Below are 16,013 nucleotides of genomic sequence, written 5' to 3'. Positions count from 1 at the left end.
TACCTTATTTTATTAATTTTTTATTTTTTTAAAAACAATATATATATAATCTGTAAAAAATATTTAAAATAAAAAAATAATAATAAAAACATCAAAGTGTTCGATTATTTTTTTAATAAGAAACTGCATTAGTTTTTTTTTTTTTCAAAATATAATATATCAATATTTACTAATAAAAAAGATTATTTTTTTTATTTGGACTATATTTGATGTAATAATTAATATTTAATATTAGTATGCAAAAAGTAAATATAAACTTATTAAGTGGAGTGGACGATAGTAGTATTATTTTATAAATAAAAAAAAAAAATTTGTATAAAATTAATTATACTAGTGGAGATATTGATTTAATTTTTATGAATATTATCTCACATTAAAATTGATTTTGGGACTCTCCTATTTATAAGATAAATGGTCACTTCCTTATCTCTCTTTTTATTTATTTTTTATTTTATAATAAAAAAAATCATTCATACAACATTTATTTATCTTTATTTTAACATCATCACATATATATATTTTTTTAATCATAACTTTTTATTAACTTTAGCGATAATTCTAAAAAAGAACAAGTAAATTGCTAGGACAATTGAACTATTTAAAATAAAAATAAAAATAAAAATATTCACCGAACCAAACTTTTATCTTCCTAAACTAAATTTATTTTAAGTTGTTGATGAATTTCTCTATCTTGAAGCCGCGTTATATTCTTAGAATTCAATCTCTCCAATATGTTAATCTATAGACTATAATTGGGTCGATGTATTAATATTATCTATCTTTACTCGTTCAAATTGAGAAATATTGTAATAATATATGTTTCTATTTTATTTTCAATGATAATTTTATAATCATGATATGCATTCACGATTTTACGGTTCATAACAATATCCTAAGTGAGAGATAAGCATAAAATAATAGCAAGTCGATCTTGTAAAGCATCAAAAACACATTCACATTCTTTCAAGCTACATCTTGATGTTATACGAACAATCAATTTTAAAATTTTAATATAGACGAATAGATTGGATAAACATTTCATATGGCTGGCCAGCACCAACAATATATGTTCCCTCTAAGTAATTGCACTTTCTTATTTACTTATATTTTTTTAAACTTAAGTTTGTATTATTTTTATTAAAAATTTACTTTAAAATACTAATTAAAACTTTATATTTAACTAAAATATTATATTTAGTATTTATTTATTCATATTATATTAAGATTGCAATTATTATGCTAAGTATGAATTAATATATCCACACCACTTCAAAATATTATCGTACATTACATAATAGTTAGACAATCGATAATTTATTTATATTAATATAAAACAAATATACTATAAATCGACAAAAGTCCACAGTGCATAAACAATGCTATATCGTAATGATATATATGCATAGCATATGTTGTTTTAACATCAATTGTTTCCTTTATATATATATAATAGACACAAAAATTTAAAAAATATATTATCAGTAAAAAATTTAAAATATATATATTAATGAAAGTAATTACCGTATGATAAAAATAATTATAAATTAAAACTAAAATAATTAATTAGTCTAATTAAATTTAAGAAAGTATAAATTAAAATAAAATTACAATATATACATATATTTTCTTTTTAAAAATAAAATAATACTCCCTCCGTCCAATTTAAAATACTATGTTTATTATTTTCGTCCGTTTTTCAAAGTATCCATATTCTATTTTAGAAAAAATAATCATATACTAATACCAAAATATCCTTTAATTTTTACCTAAATTACAAACATACTATTACACATACAATTACTTTGTACAAAAGTCAAAGGACAAAAATATCAAAAATTTTTACATACTTCCACTAACCAATAAAATACTGCTATTATTTCTGAATCTACAACAAAATCCATTGAGACGAAGGGAGTATAAAATATGAATGTAAAGAAATGACAAATATAAATATAATTCGTATTTATTTATTTATTTATTTTCATTAATTTAAAATCAATTCAAAGCTCGAAAGCATTCAACCTCGTGCTGGGGAGACTAAGGGTGTGTTTCTTTACACTAAACCCACATGTTTCTATTAGTTAGACTCTGTGTTTAAAAAAAATATATACTTTTTTCTTTCACAAAATATTATACTCCTTCCGTCTCGAAATTAAATATTCATTTGCTTTTTGCACGTAGTTTTAGTAATATTATTATTATATTGTGATATAGTAGGAATAAAGTAGAAATGACTAAAATAACCTTATTAGTATGTGTGATATAAAGGTAATGATATTTGTGTAATATATCGTAAGTTGTAAGAGTATCTGTAATATTAGGTAGATAGTACAGTTACTAAAAAAGGAAATGGATACGAACTAAAATGGAAAAATGGATACTTTGTTATGGGACGGAGGAAGTATTATACATTATTTTAATACCAATTTCAAATCAAAATTTTCCCAAACTTATCAAAAGAAAGAAAAGTAGCTAAGACAGTTGGGAATGTAAATGCAATATTAATGCTGGCGGGGCTCCTCCTTCAAGTGGACACACCACACAGTAACAACTAAATTCATTCAAAAAACTTACAAAAAAAAAAACATTTTATACATATGTTTAATTATTATTTTTATATTTTAATTGATACTTACAACAAAATATATTTTATAAAGTGTCACAATTTTGTTATTTCAGTATATTGATTGCGCATGAATTTCACAGCTAAAATCATGCTGCCATCAAGTAATATGTGCAATATATATTTTGCTATAGTGATAATTAAAAAATAAGAATAATAATTAAGTATATATGAATAATATTTTTTTTTTGCAATTTTTCCTTTAATTACTTTAACACTTAATTAGTGAAAACAATTGATATACATATATATATTGTAAAAACTTCGATGAACTTATCTCAGGCCTAAAAATAAAATTTCAATACTTTAATTAAGTTAAGGTTTATAGTCTATTTAATTTAATAGATAGATGAGTTTTTTTTTTTTTTTTTAATTTTTTTTAATGTTAGATATGAAAAATAACGCTAATAATATAAAAATAATATATATATATTTTTAACTCAATATGCATGTTATACCTCCTTCGTTTCGATTCAAAATAATTTTGTTATCATATTCATATGTCCTCTTTCAAATTTATTTTAGAAAAAATAATTATACATTTTTACCAAAATATAATTAATTATTACTTAAATTTCAAACACACAATTACACACACAATTACTTATAAATAAAATTAAAAGGCAAAAATGCCAAAAATATTTACATATTTTTACTAACTAATAAAATAGTATTATTTTTTAATTTACTACGAAATTTCAAATGATCCATTTGATTTGCAACGTATATATTGTGTTAATATGTATTTATTATATTTTTAATAATATTTATCTGGAATTATACCACTCAAAAATAAATTGAGTGAATAAACCATTGATGTATAATATTTTGAATATAAAACTAATTTAAATATAATACTATAAAAAAAATTAGAGTTAACATTTTTTAGGAAAAAAAAAAATTAAATAATAAATTTTGGATTAAAAAGAATCCACGAACAAATAATCAATTGGATTATTTTCATTTCAAATAAATTTAAATTTAAAATAGTTCTGCCATGAGCCCACCAACCATCTATTAGTTTTCTTGAGCCCAAATTCAATTAGGAGTGGGTTGACAATACATCTATTAGCATATAATTAGAAATAAACTCTACTTAATTTATATTAATACAATAAAAATATAATAAATGAATCAACAATATATAAAAATATTTTACGAATTGAAATTAAATGAAAAGATTAAATAATAAGTTTCTTCATATCCATTAATAACAATGTTAATTTGTTACATGGAACGAGAATGTAGTTTAATGACGAAGCTCTCAGCCCCTTGACCTTTAAGTCATAGCTTCGGCTAACGTGCTAAATTTAATCACCACTTTTAATTAACTAAATTATTTATTTAATTAAAATAATTAGATTAAAATGGAAGGTCAAGATTAAATATTTCAATGTGTAGTTAATATAAATATTTAATTAATATTGCTGTATTACCTAATTAGAAAAATTAATAACAACATTGAAAAAAAAAACTTGTAGTTATATATAGAATTTACTATTGTGTGGTAAGGACATTTGCATCAAAGAAACTATACAAAAATTTTTCTTACATATCCATGTCATCATCTTTTTCCTCCAATTTAACAAAAAAAGGTATTTGTATATTTATATTTATATCAAAATTATATATTTTTAAAAATAAATTTAAACAAAAAAATATCAATATTTATATAATTGTATAGAAAATAAAATTTTATCTAATCGAAAAATATAAAAAATTAAAAAAAACTAAAATTATTATAAATATATTGGAAAAAAAACAAAAAAAATAGGATTTTCTACTCCGTGCAATACCTCCAAAAATTTTACACATGTTTTTTTTTATTTTTTTTTGAAAAAAGCATAATAGTTTCACATATGATGCATGGCGGAAAGAGAGAGTTTCTCTTAGAGCAGATACAACGGCTCTCCCTTTGACGTCATTTCTTCTCTTCCAACTTTGACGCCCTTTGTTTTTTTCTTAGAAATTTTTTAACACAATAACCCTCCAATCGATGGCACAAAATTGAAGCGGCATCCGCTTAGATTGGTGCAGGAGAAGCGACATTGACAGTTCTTTTCTCTTTCCATCTCTTACTCTATTCTCTCTTTCTTTTTCTATTGTTCCGTCTTCTCTTCTACACGTGGGCAAATGGGTCGGCAGTTGGGGATCGATCACAGGCAGCAAGAAGAAAGTTGGTGGCGGCGACTGTTGGATCGAGGAGAAGGGTGGTGATGGAGGCGAGGCTGGATGAAATCCGGCGAAATTAATTGAAATCCGGAAAGATTGATGGAAATTCATGAAGGCTGATTGAAAATCCGGCAAGGGTTCGAAATAAGAATTTCTGATTTTAGTTTTTCGTTTGAGTGAGCCATTGCGGATGTTTTTGAACTTCGAATTTGAACTTGGACACATGACATCTAAAACTGTTTGTTCAACTAGAGCTATTGTTTGTGCTCTTAAAAGTAAGGAATGACCTAGTGGTGTAAAGATTAGATTTGTAATCGTGAGGTCATAAGTTCAAACCCCGACATCTCGAGTGTGACTTTTCCGTCAGGCCTGGTTTTACCTAATCAAAAACTCTTTTATGATTCAGCCACACATAAGTGCACATTTATCATCCAATACAAATTACAAACACACCAAATAAAAAATACATAAATTAATATATAACCAAATAAAATCACCAAAGGCACAATAATACTAACCTCGTTATGTCAGGCTCTGTTCATCTTCTTCCCCACTCGCACTGATGTTGAATTCTTCTCTCAAAACTCCATAGCTACTTGATAAAATTTTCCATTGTTCCTCCTCATGTAAATGCTCATGCCGAGTTATATATTTCTTAAGCTCACCTTTGATGCTACCGAAGAAAGCAGCAGAAACTGAATGCTTACTAACGAATTCCGCCGATTTGATCTGAGCAAGCCAATAGGCTGCCGTCTCAAGCTTGTCGAATCTGCATTTGCTGCACTTGTCGGCGGTGTAATACGGCGTCGCCGAACGCCTAGGTTTGGCCGCAGCTTCAGGCGTTGATTTCACCGGCGTTTGAAGCTCTTCATTAGGTAAATCTTTTCCGACTTTTACCACATCGAACGACACGCTTTTCTTCTTCGGCTTCGTTGCGGCGTTCTTCTCCGACGAGCTCTTCGCCTCTGCAACTGTACGAGGCGGCGACGAAGTTGCTCCGGACGGTTTCTCTGCTTTTCTGGCCTTGACTTTGGCTGGATTCGTCGGATCTGTCTTCGAAGGGACGCAGCGAACGTTAGGGTTTCGAGCAGTACCAAATACTCGTTTATCCTTATTGACAAAGCTAAAGTGTGATTGATTTCGCGTAGACGCAGCACACACGCCAGATTGATTGTTTGCCGCTTGTTCTTGCCTGAGGAGAGACGATCTGGCCTTGGAATTGAAATTTGTGGCCTCAGAGGCTTTCGCAGTTGGTTTTGAATTCATATATTTCGATCTAACTGCAAGGAATTCATGCCGATTTAGCAATGATTTTTGGAACAGCAGTAGTTTGATTATGGAAGAAACGACTGAAAAATAAAATAAATTGAGAAGACGAAATTGAACCTGGAAGTGAAGAGCCATTGATTTCCATGGCGAAGGCGATTCTGAAAGACGAAGACGAACAGCAGCAAAGCAAAAAGTAGAAGGGAGCGTACGTTATGTTTAAATGGGAAGATGAGCGGGAACAGGTTTCGCTAAAATGAAGGCAGGGTCCAGGACCTCAGGACCAACTCATCTGTAATGCGAAACAAATATCGGATAATGTTGATGGTATGGTCCTGGAGCACGGCAGTTCTCATGGGCTTGGGTTAGAGCAGATACAATGATACAAGAGAGAAGAAAAAACTTCAATAAATTTATATTGTCTAAGTTGATGTGTTTGACACGAGATTTAAGTAATATTGATATTATATTGGTAGTGGATAAAAAATATGGGTAAAATATTTTTTTGTCCTTGTGAGTGTATTAGTGTATAAAGTAGTGACAATTGTGTATAATAATGAAAAAGTAAAATTAGTTTTACAGTGATATGGTTATTTATGGAAATGAAATTATTGTTTTTGAACGAAAAAATATAGTAAACAAGACTATTGTATTGGGACGGAGGAAGTATTTTTCAACTTGTCACAACTAATCAAATATATAGCTGAAAAAAATAGGTACGATCCGAAAATTTGATCCGAATCCGACATAAAAAGTGAGTCTAAAAAGATTGACCTAAAAAATTTCAGGATTAAATATAATTTTGAAAAATTAATTTATAAATATATTACCAAATAATTTTATGTTAAAAATAAAAGTAATTTAATGGTTTAGTTTGTATAAATATAAATATAAAGTCATGAATTCAATTCTAAAACATAACATTTTATAATTAAGAAAAATAAAACTAGAAAAATTAAAAAATCCTCAGGTCGGGTCAGGCCGGGCCAATTTGCCACCCAACAAAAAATTATTGATGGATCATTGAGAAATGCTTTATTTGGCTATAATTAGGCAATATATTTGCTATTATAGAAGGGCATAGCAGCAACGATTTATGAGAACTTCCAATTATTTTCGAGTGCACTTTAGATAAGTTATATTAAACGAATTATGTATAACAAACAAAATTTAGAGGTATTGAAAATTTCAATCTATGACCTCACGGTCACGAATTTACCCCACACCACACCACGATACCATTTCTTACACACAAATTCATTTATTTATAGTGTACTTCATCAATTAAATTCATTTTAATCTTCGTTATTACACGCATTATGTCCTTTCATTACATCTCTTTTTGTTATCGTTTTTTTTTTTTCAGTGACAAAATCAACTTTGTGATTTCGAGGAAAAAATTGTCTTGTTAATTCCATTTTTTTTAATTGTTCGATTTCAATTTCAGCAATTTCGAATTATGAAACAAATCAGTTTCTTATTTGAACCAATAATTCTTTCTTTTTTTTTTGTGTTTGAAATTCTTTTTGTAAGAACTCATTCCTTAGTTCATTTTTATTGATTCAATGTCATAGTAATTTCTTCCATACCTATTGACACTATTGTGGAGTGACGATGAATAAAAAGAATTATAAGAAAAAAAAAAAGTTGACAAAAATATACAGAATCAAAATTTTTTATAACAAATTATACTCTTTTTTTATAATAAATTTATGATTAAAAATATTATGTATTATTATAAATTTAAAGTAATGTGATGAATAGTAAAATAGATAAAATAGACTTTGGGGGAAGGTGGCAAATCCATATTATAAGATTTAATTTAATTTAATTATTTTTATTTTATTTTTTACATTAAAATTTTTAATTTTTTTTGGGCTTAGGTTCAAATTGTCACCCCCAGCCCATTATCATTTCTTTTTTCAAGTAGATTACTTGCTCCAATGGTCATATTTCTCCAAATTCCAATAAGCAGTCTTCGACCAATATGGGGCTAAATTCAATACTTGCAACATATTCCAAATATTTTTAAATTTATATTTATGTACAATAATTAATTATATCAAATTAAAATATATAAATAAAATAATTTCTCCGCTAAAAAAAATTATATAATTTGTCATTAAAATATAATATTTATTAAACTCACTTAAAAAAGAAATAAACAATTAACTTAGAGCATCAGTATCAATGAAAATAAATATGGATTTCTTTCCTCTTTTTTATCTATTCCATATCATATTCTCTCTCCGTCACATCATCTAAAAAACTCATTTTATTTTATACCCACATCAAAGAAACTTATTTATCCAAATTGTAATTGTTTTTACTTAATATTATTAAATTATCTATTTTTACAATAATTTAAATAATAATTAATTTATTTAATAATTTAATTTATAAATTTTAAAAAATATTTATTATTATTATTAATTAATTTTTTTTTTTTAAAAAATATATCAATATCAGTATTATTTTGTAAAAATAAAATTATTAATATATATAATTAAAATAAAATATATAAAAATAATAAACATAGACAATTTTTTCCTCTTACCATGTGTCCCTAAACCCCAAAAACGAAAAACTAACAGGCCGCTGCTGTGCTGAGCGCCAATTCTTGCTTATTTCACCATTTTTTTTTTTATTTTCTTTTTTATGCTGACGTGGGAAAGAAACCCGATGCAGATGGCCTTAAGGAAGGAGAAAGATAGTATTCCCTCTCCCATGTAATTCGTTTTTTTTTTTTAAAATATGGCGTATTCATATCTTGCTAAGATATAAATATCCATGATAGAGTGCCTATATATAGAGGAGGGGTCCTCACTTGTACCATTCTACTTTTCCGGGTGTATCTTATAGTATTCTTATTTTAGTGTGCGTTAGAGATGTGTGCATGGCTGTACTAGCGAGTTCTCGAGAGAGTCGAAGAATCGCTAGGCCGACGGGAAGGTGTTCGAGGAGGAACCATCCGACCCGTTACTACATTTTAATCATATTTTAAAATTTATAATTTATATATATTTTTAATTAAACTATTTAGTTATGTTAATATTAATTGATAATTATTTTTATTAAATAATAATTATTTTTACTAATATATTTATTAATTATTTACTAATGATATAATATCGAAACCTCCGTGTTTAAACTAAATAAGACAATTTAGTTGAGACAGATGGAGATGGAGTAATATATATAAATTACACATAGATAATATAAATTGACTTTATAAATATATTGTATTTATTTCCTTGTAAAATAGCTATTTGATGTTACGAGTTAAATCTCACCTTGAAAATTTATAAAATATTGGAAAAAAAAAAACTTAAAGTGTAATTAGTAATTAAAATTAATTTGAAATATATATATATATTATTCATATAGAATTGTATATCTAAATTATACAATGTTATATTTTGAAATATTTTCAATTAAATATTTTAAATCAATTTATTATAATATTTTTTTTTTAAAAAAAATTATATAACAAATGTATGATTATAAGTTAATATAAAATATTTAAATAAATACATTTAAATTAATTAAATTTTAAATAATTAAAATTAGTATTAATAATTAACTTAACTAGTATACTTTATATATATATATATTGTTATTATTTTAAAATAATTGTGTTTATCTATATTTTAGTTTAAACAAATATCTATATGAAACAACTATATTACATTTTTGGACTATACTATGTTCTATTAATAAATTATTTAAATTTTATTATATAATTTAATTTTTTTTATTTAATATATTATAATGACATAATTATAAATTTATTATTAATATTTTTTATTTTCTTTCATTTTTTCCTCTAACCAAACACAAAATACCACTTTACCTTCTTTCTTCTTTTTTTTTTTTTTTTTTTTTTTTTTTTTCTATTTCATATGAACCAGATATAATATTATAAATTTAATATTCTCTTTCCTATTTTCATCTATCAAATTTTTTCTATTAAAATTCTTTTCATTTTTTCTTTTGAACCAAACACGCCCTTAGTAACCAGTCAACCCACCGTACTCATTCAAAAATTACACCTATTGATTATACAATTCATTCATAATATAAATATACATATTAGTTCGTTTTTATTAATATATATTCGGTATCTTCACTCAATATTTTTTAATGGAACAATTTTTCATAAATATTATTAAATAATACAAATATACAAACATTAATACTCTCTCATTCCAGCTAGAAAACGTACATATTTTTATTTTGGGACGTTCAATTACAAAATAAATATATCATTAAATACCTCATTTTTTTACACAAATACCCTTACTGTACATCACATTATTACTTTTATACAAAAAAAAATAAAGGCAAAAATGTCATTTTACTACTTTTAACTACCCAATATAATAAGTAAATATTTAGTTTGTGTGTAGACGGATGGAGTATAATATATGTAATTCACTTATAAAAAATCAACTATTCAACATGAAATATTATTTTTATACTTTATATGTTCCAATACAATAGTCTTATTTACCATTTTTGTGTGTTTCAAAACAATAGCCTTATTTTCATAAATAACCATATCACTATAAAACTACCCCTATTTTTTCATTTTTATTACACAATTGTCATCACTTTTTAACTAATACACTCACAAGGGCAAAAAAATCTTTTGTCCATACTTTTTACCCAATACTAATATAATATCAATATTCCTTAAATCTCGTACCCAACCTAATTAAGACTATATTTATAAGACTGGAGGGAGTATTAGAATACCCGTACTACACAGAAAAAGTTAATTTATTTAAACCGTTGAGTGAACGGATTGATTATTTAGAATTAATATATACATATTTATATATTGTTAATTAATACGTAGGCATATTATTTTTATTGATTTGTTTGAGATTGAATAATTGTGGTGTGCGTGGATTATTGGTTTACTTATAATTTATTAAGCATACGCTACTACTCACTATATACATTAAATAAAAAATAAATAAATATATATATATATATGTATATATAGTTGTCATTCAGTTGGAAAGAATCAAAGAATCAGTCCAAATTATATTAAATAATTCCACTTATATTATATAGTTCGATTCCATCTTTAAATAAATCAATAAATTATTGCGTGACCAGAAATTTGGTGATAATTAACTAATTAATGTAATCTTAAAATTATATTAGATTAGAACGAGTCATGATTTTGAGTTGGAATAAAAACCACATGTCATAATCCAAACATAACTAGAAAAAATATGAAAATTGTATACGTATATAAGTTGTTATTACTCCATCAGTCCCACATACCATGTCCACGTTGCCATTTTTGTCCGTCTCATATTGCATGTCATTTTTTTTTTGAAAAATGATTACACACTTTAATCTCATTTTAAAATTTTTAATTTTTTTTTAAATTTTAATTAAACTAATTAGTTATTTTAATCTTAATTTATAATTATTTATATTATCGAATAATTATTTATATTATCGAATAATTATTTTCACTAATACATTAGCAGACACGGTATGTGGGACGGAGGTAGTATTATTTTAATACATTACGTATTTCTTTAATTGAAAAAACACTTTATCTAGTAGGATGTGTTTGATTACCCTTTCGAATTCAAATTACTATTGCTCCCTCCCTCCCTCCCATTTTTTGCACGTAATTTTAAAAATATTAATATTATATTGAGATGCAGTAAGAATATAGTAGAAATGACTAAAATAATCTTATTAGTATAGTGTAATATAAATATAATGTCATTTGTGTAATATATTGTAAGTTGTAAGGATATTTGTAATGTTAGGTAGATAGTACCGTTACTAAAAAATGAAATAAATACTTTGTTATAAGACGGACTAAAATAAAAAAATTGATACTTGTTATTGGACGGAGAGAGTATTTAACTTGCATGCTTCCGATAAAAATATACTATTTATTTTATAATCATCATATTAAAATATTATTTAGATAAAACTTTAAATTAAAAGTTCAATTTCAAATCAAAATCATTAAAACCCTTAAAGTGTGTTTGTTTTGTGTGTGTTTTTTTTTTTTAATAAAATTAAAAAAATTGTGTAAATAATATAAAAATAATAAATATATATAGTATATTAATTTTTTTGAAAAATATAACAATTTTTTTTTTAAAAAAAAAAACAAATCCTTATATATTTTACAATAAAAATATACTCCCTCGTCCGGGCTTATATACCACTATGCCCGGGCGGGGACTAAAATGTAATAATACTTTAATATAAAAATATAATAGGTAAAAATGAAAGTAAAATTGAAGTATTATGAAAATTTTGTTAGAAATTTAATAAGAAACTAGAAAAAATAATGAATTCATTATTTATTATCTGTTAAAATAATATTTTAACAATAATATTATTATAAGTAGATAAAATTATTTACATAAGTTAGAAATCAACGAAGAAGAAAGATAACATAAAATTATTTGTTATAAATAATTTATTTTGTTTATAGATAAAATTGTTGATTGTTACTTTTTTTTATAATAAAAAAAGGGTAAATTGATTTTTTTGTCCCATAAATGAATCCCTTTATCATTTTAGTCTTGTAACTGGAGTCTGTCGTAAACTAATTTCGTAAGTGAAAAAATTTAGTACTTTTAGGCCTTTAGCGCCGGAGATGACTACGTGACACCCGCATGGCTCGCGGAGGACACATATCCGCCAAGTCAGTGACATTTGACGGACATGTGGATTTAAAGGGGTCCAATTACGAAAAAGTGAGCATAAATTCAAATAATGACAAAAATATATTACATGAAAATTTAATTTTATATTTAAAATATTACATCAATATATATTTATATTATATCAAATAAATATTTCAATCTAAACAGTTTATTATTTAAAGTCATAATTTCATGAGTAAACAAACCCAAAGTAAACTTGTTAGTTTGCAATTACAAAATCCGCTAAGTTGCACAAAATTCACCCGTAGTTTCATGAAATTGCACTCAATTCTCCATACTTTTAAAATTGTGTCAAACTCCCTTACGGTTTCGTAAACTCTGCGCTAATTCCCCATATTTAGTCCTGATTTAACGGTATTTGACCTAAATACGCTCAAACTGCCAATAAATTTTAGAATTACAATTTCTAAACCTTTAAAATTACTAATATATTTATTTTCTTATATTTAGCCTAAAAAATAATAAAAATAAATTCTTAAAATCTGAGAAAAATAATTATTTTTGAGTATATGTACTATTTTTTTAGACTAAATATAAAGAAAACGAATATATTTATAATTTTAGTGATTTAGAAATTGAAATTTTAAAATTTATTAGCAGTTTGAGCGTATTTAGGTCAAATACCGTTAAATAAGGACCGGCGAGGGGATTAGACGTAACGTTTATGAAACCACGAGGGAGTTTGACACAATTTTTAAAAATATATAAAATTTGACGCAATTTCATAAAATCATGGGTAGATTTTGTACAATTTAGCCTATAAAATCATTGAATACTAATAAGATATTTTCATAATTATGATACAGGTATGTGAATGCAATTCTGAAATTAATGATTTTGGATAAGAATATTACTTGTTATGTATGTTTAATACTCCATTCGTCCTAATACAATAGTCTTGTTTACCATTTTTATTCGTTCCAAAACAATAGTCTCATTTTTATAAATAACCATATCACCATAAAATTATTCCTACTTTTTCATTATTATTACACTAATATACTCACAAGGGTAAAAAAAAGTCATTTATCCTTACTTTTTACCAACTACCAATATAATATCAATATTTCTTAAATCTCGTGTCCAACATAATGAGACTATACTTTTGGGACGGAGGGAGTATTATTTTATAATATTGGAAATTGTATATGAAATTGTCGAAAAAAATCATTTATTTATTTACAATAATAAAATTGTTGCATAACAACAATTGCAGTTGCTAACTAATTATTCTAATATTCTACTAATGTTTATACTATTACGCTGAAGTTGACTTTTAACTTTATATTAATGGTAAACTGTTTTTTCAATCCCGTAATTGGACCCCTTATCATTTTAGTTTTGTAAGTGGAGCCTATCGCAAACTAGTTCCATAAATAAATAATTTTCGCTGTTTTAGTCCTCCGGCGCCGGAGACGCCCGCGTGGCTCACCGGAGGTGTCGCTGACCTGGCGGGACACCTGGCGGTCACGTCACCTCCGGCGAGCCACGCGGGCGTCTCCGGCGCCGGAGGACTAAAATAGCGAAAATTTTTCACTTATGGGACTAGTTTGCGACAAGCTCCACTTACGGGACTAAAATGATAAAGGGTTCCAGTTACGGAACTAAAAAAAACAGTTTACCCATTTAACTATTATTTTTTTAAAAAAAAATAAAAAATTAAATCAAACTATTTTAATAGTTTTAGATTTCAAATTACTCTATTTTAATTTAAGTTCAATTCTAATTGTAACTATTTCAGTTCAAATTTAGGATTATGGTTTGAAATTATTGGTAATTCATTTTTTACAATTAAATAATTTTCAGTCTAAAATTATGGCTCTTTTTAAATAGAAGCTTTAAAATTTTTTAAGAATAATAAAATATTGGGATTTATTGTGTTTGTATTTTTTTAACACTAAGTATAAACTTTTTTTTTTTTTTAATAATAAAATTGAATGCTACAATGTATTTCAAGTTTATATGGATTTAGGTTTGTATTTGGTTTTAGGTTTTAGTTTGAAGTAAAATTATTTAAATTTGATACTTTGTGAAAAGAAAAATATATTTTATTAAAATAATGACAAATTTTATTGTAAAAAAGATTAAAGCCAATCTATAAAGCCAAAATACGAATTCTCAATTAGAAATAAAAATATATATACAAATAAACTAATGCTAAAAAATCAAATTCAATCTTCTCTTACTTGAAATTTGGTTTCAATGTTTTACTAATATAACATTTTGGATTCTTATAAAAATATTCAATTTAATATTATAGAATATCATATTCAAGTATTATTTAAATAAAATACAAATATACAAAATTAAACCACAAGTAAACTAGCCAAATTATTTGTATTCATGTTATAAATTATAATTTACTGCTTTGTTACAACTTCATTTTACTAATTTTACAACATTTAAACTACATAATATCATAATTTGTTATTTGTTAATACAATTTTTTTTTTTTTTAAAAAAAAAAACAAACATCCTAAATTTAAATTATAGTAGTTTTAATTTCAATTACAAGATACAACTTACATATAAAGAAACATAAGTATTCTTTATGTAAAAAAAAAAAAAAAAAAAAAACACACCCACACACAATTCCTCAAAAAAAATTTAATATATTACACATATTTATTATTTTTATATTATTTATACAATTATCTATATCTTACATAACAAAATATTCTTTCAAATTATTTCACAAATATTTCACAAAACAAATACCCACGGCTATTATTCATAAAAATATATTATTTTTTCTTACCTAGTATCACATTAAAATACATAAATTCCACATATTTATTATTTTGATTGGGATTTCATTTCTAAAAATATGATATATATATATATATATATTGATATTGCAGTTACAAGTATACTAACTTTGTGAAGAGGAAATTTCAATAAAAAGGAAAAAAAGAAAAGTGATTTTGAGTAGTTTTACAAAAACTTTTATAGCTTGAATTAGGGTATGATATATTATTTTATCTTTTTTTTTTTATTTTTTTTCTACTATTATTTCTAATTTCAGATATTCAAAATTTTGTTATATTATTATTATTATTAAGTTTTTTTTTTCTTTTTATTTTTAACTTTTAAATTAATCTATAAAATTATTTCAAACAAAAAATACAGATAAAATGATAAAATAATCAAAACTATGCTGTTAAATAGAAAAATATCTTATTACTTGTTTTGGCATATGATCAAAACTCTTCTCATTGTTTCTGTTGTTGGCG

At 24.8% G+C, this 16,013-nt stretch overlaps 1 protein-coding gene across 2 annotated transcripts; it reads right to left on the bottom strand.

Annotated features, from left to right (window-relative positions):
• Positions 1-5,025: 5,025 nt before the first annotated feature.
• On the bottom strand, positions 5,026-6,263 carry LOC127239367 (uncharacterized). 2 transcript variants are annotated; one of them, XM_051257476.1, is made up of 3 exons: positions 6,182-6,263; positions 5,314-6,075; positions 5,026-5,174 (listed from the first exon to the last, which is right to left on the bottom strand). In XM_051257476.1, exons 1-2 carry the CDS (start codon positions 6,207-6,209, stop codon positions 5,318-5,320), a joined length of 786 nt encoding a protein of 261 aa, XP_051113433.1. In that variant the 5' UTR covers positions 6,210-6,263; the 3' UTR covers positions 5,026-5,174; positions 5,314-5,317. The 2 variants fall into 2 exon arrangements, with proteins under 2 accessions (XP_051113433.1, XP_051113432.1); XM_051257475.1 differs by lacking the exon at positions 5,026-5,174 and having other exon boundaries at positions 5,186-6,075.
• Positions 6,264-16,013: the final 9,750 nt, after the last annotated feature.

The sequence above is a fragment of the Andrographis paniculata genome, unplaced genomic scaffold, assembly GCF_009805555.1.
Source record: "Andrographis paniculata isolate CXL003 unplaced genomic scaffold, ASM980555v1 Contig77END, whole genome shotgun sequence".
NCBI lineage: Eukaryota > Viridiplantae > Streptophyta > Magnoliopsida > Lamiales > Acanthaceae > Andrographis > Andrographis paniculata.
The sequence above is the reverse complement of the archived record's forward strand: the minus strand, read 5'-3'. Positions and strand labels throughout refer to the sequence as shown.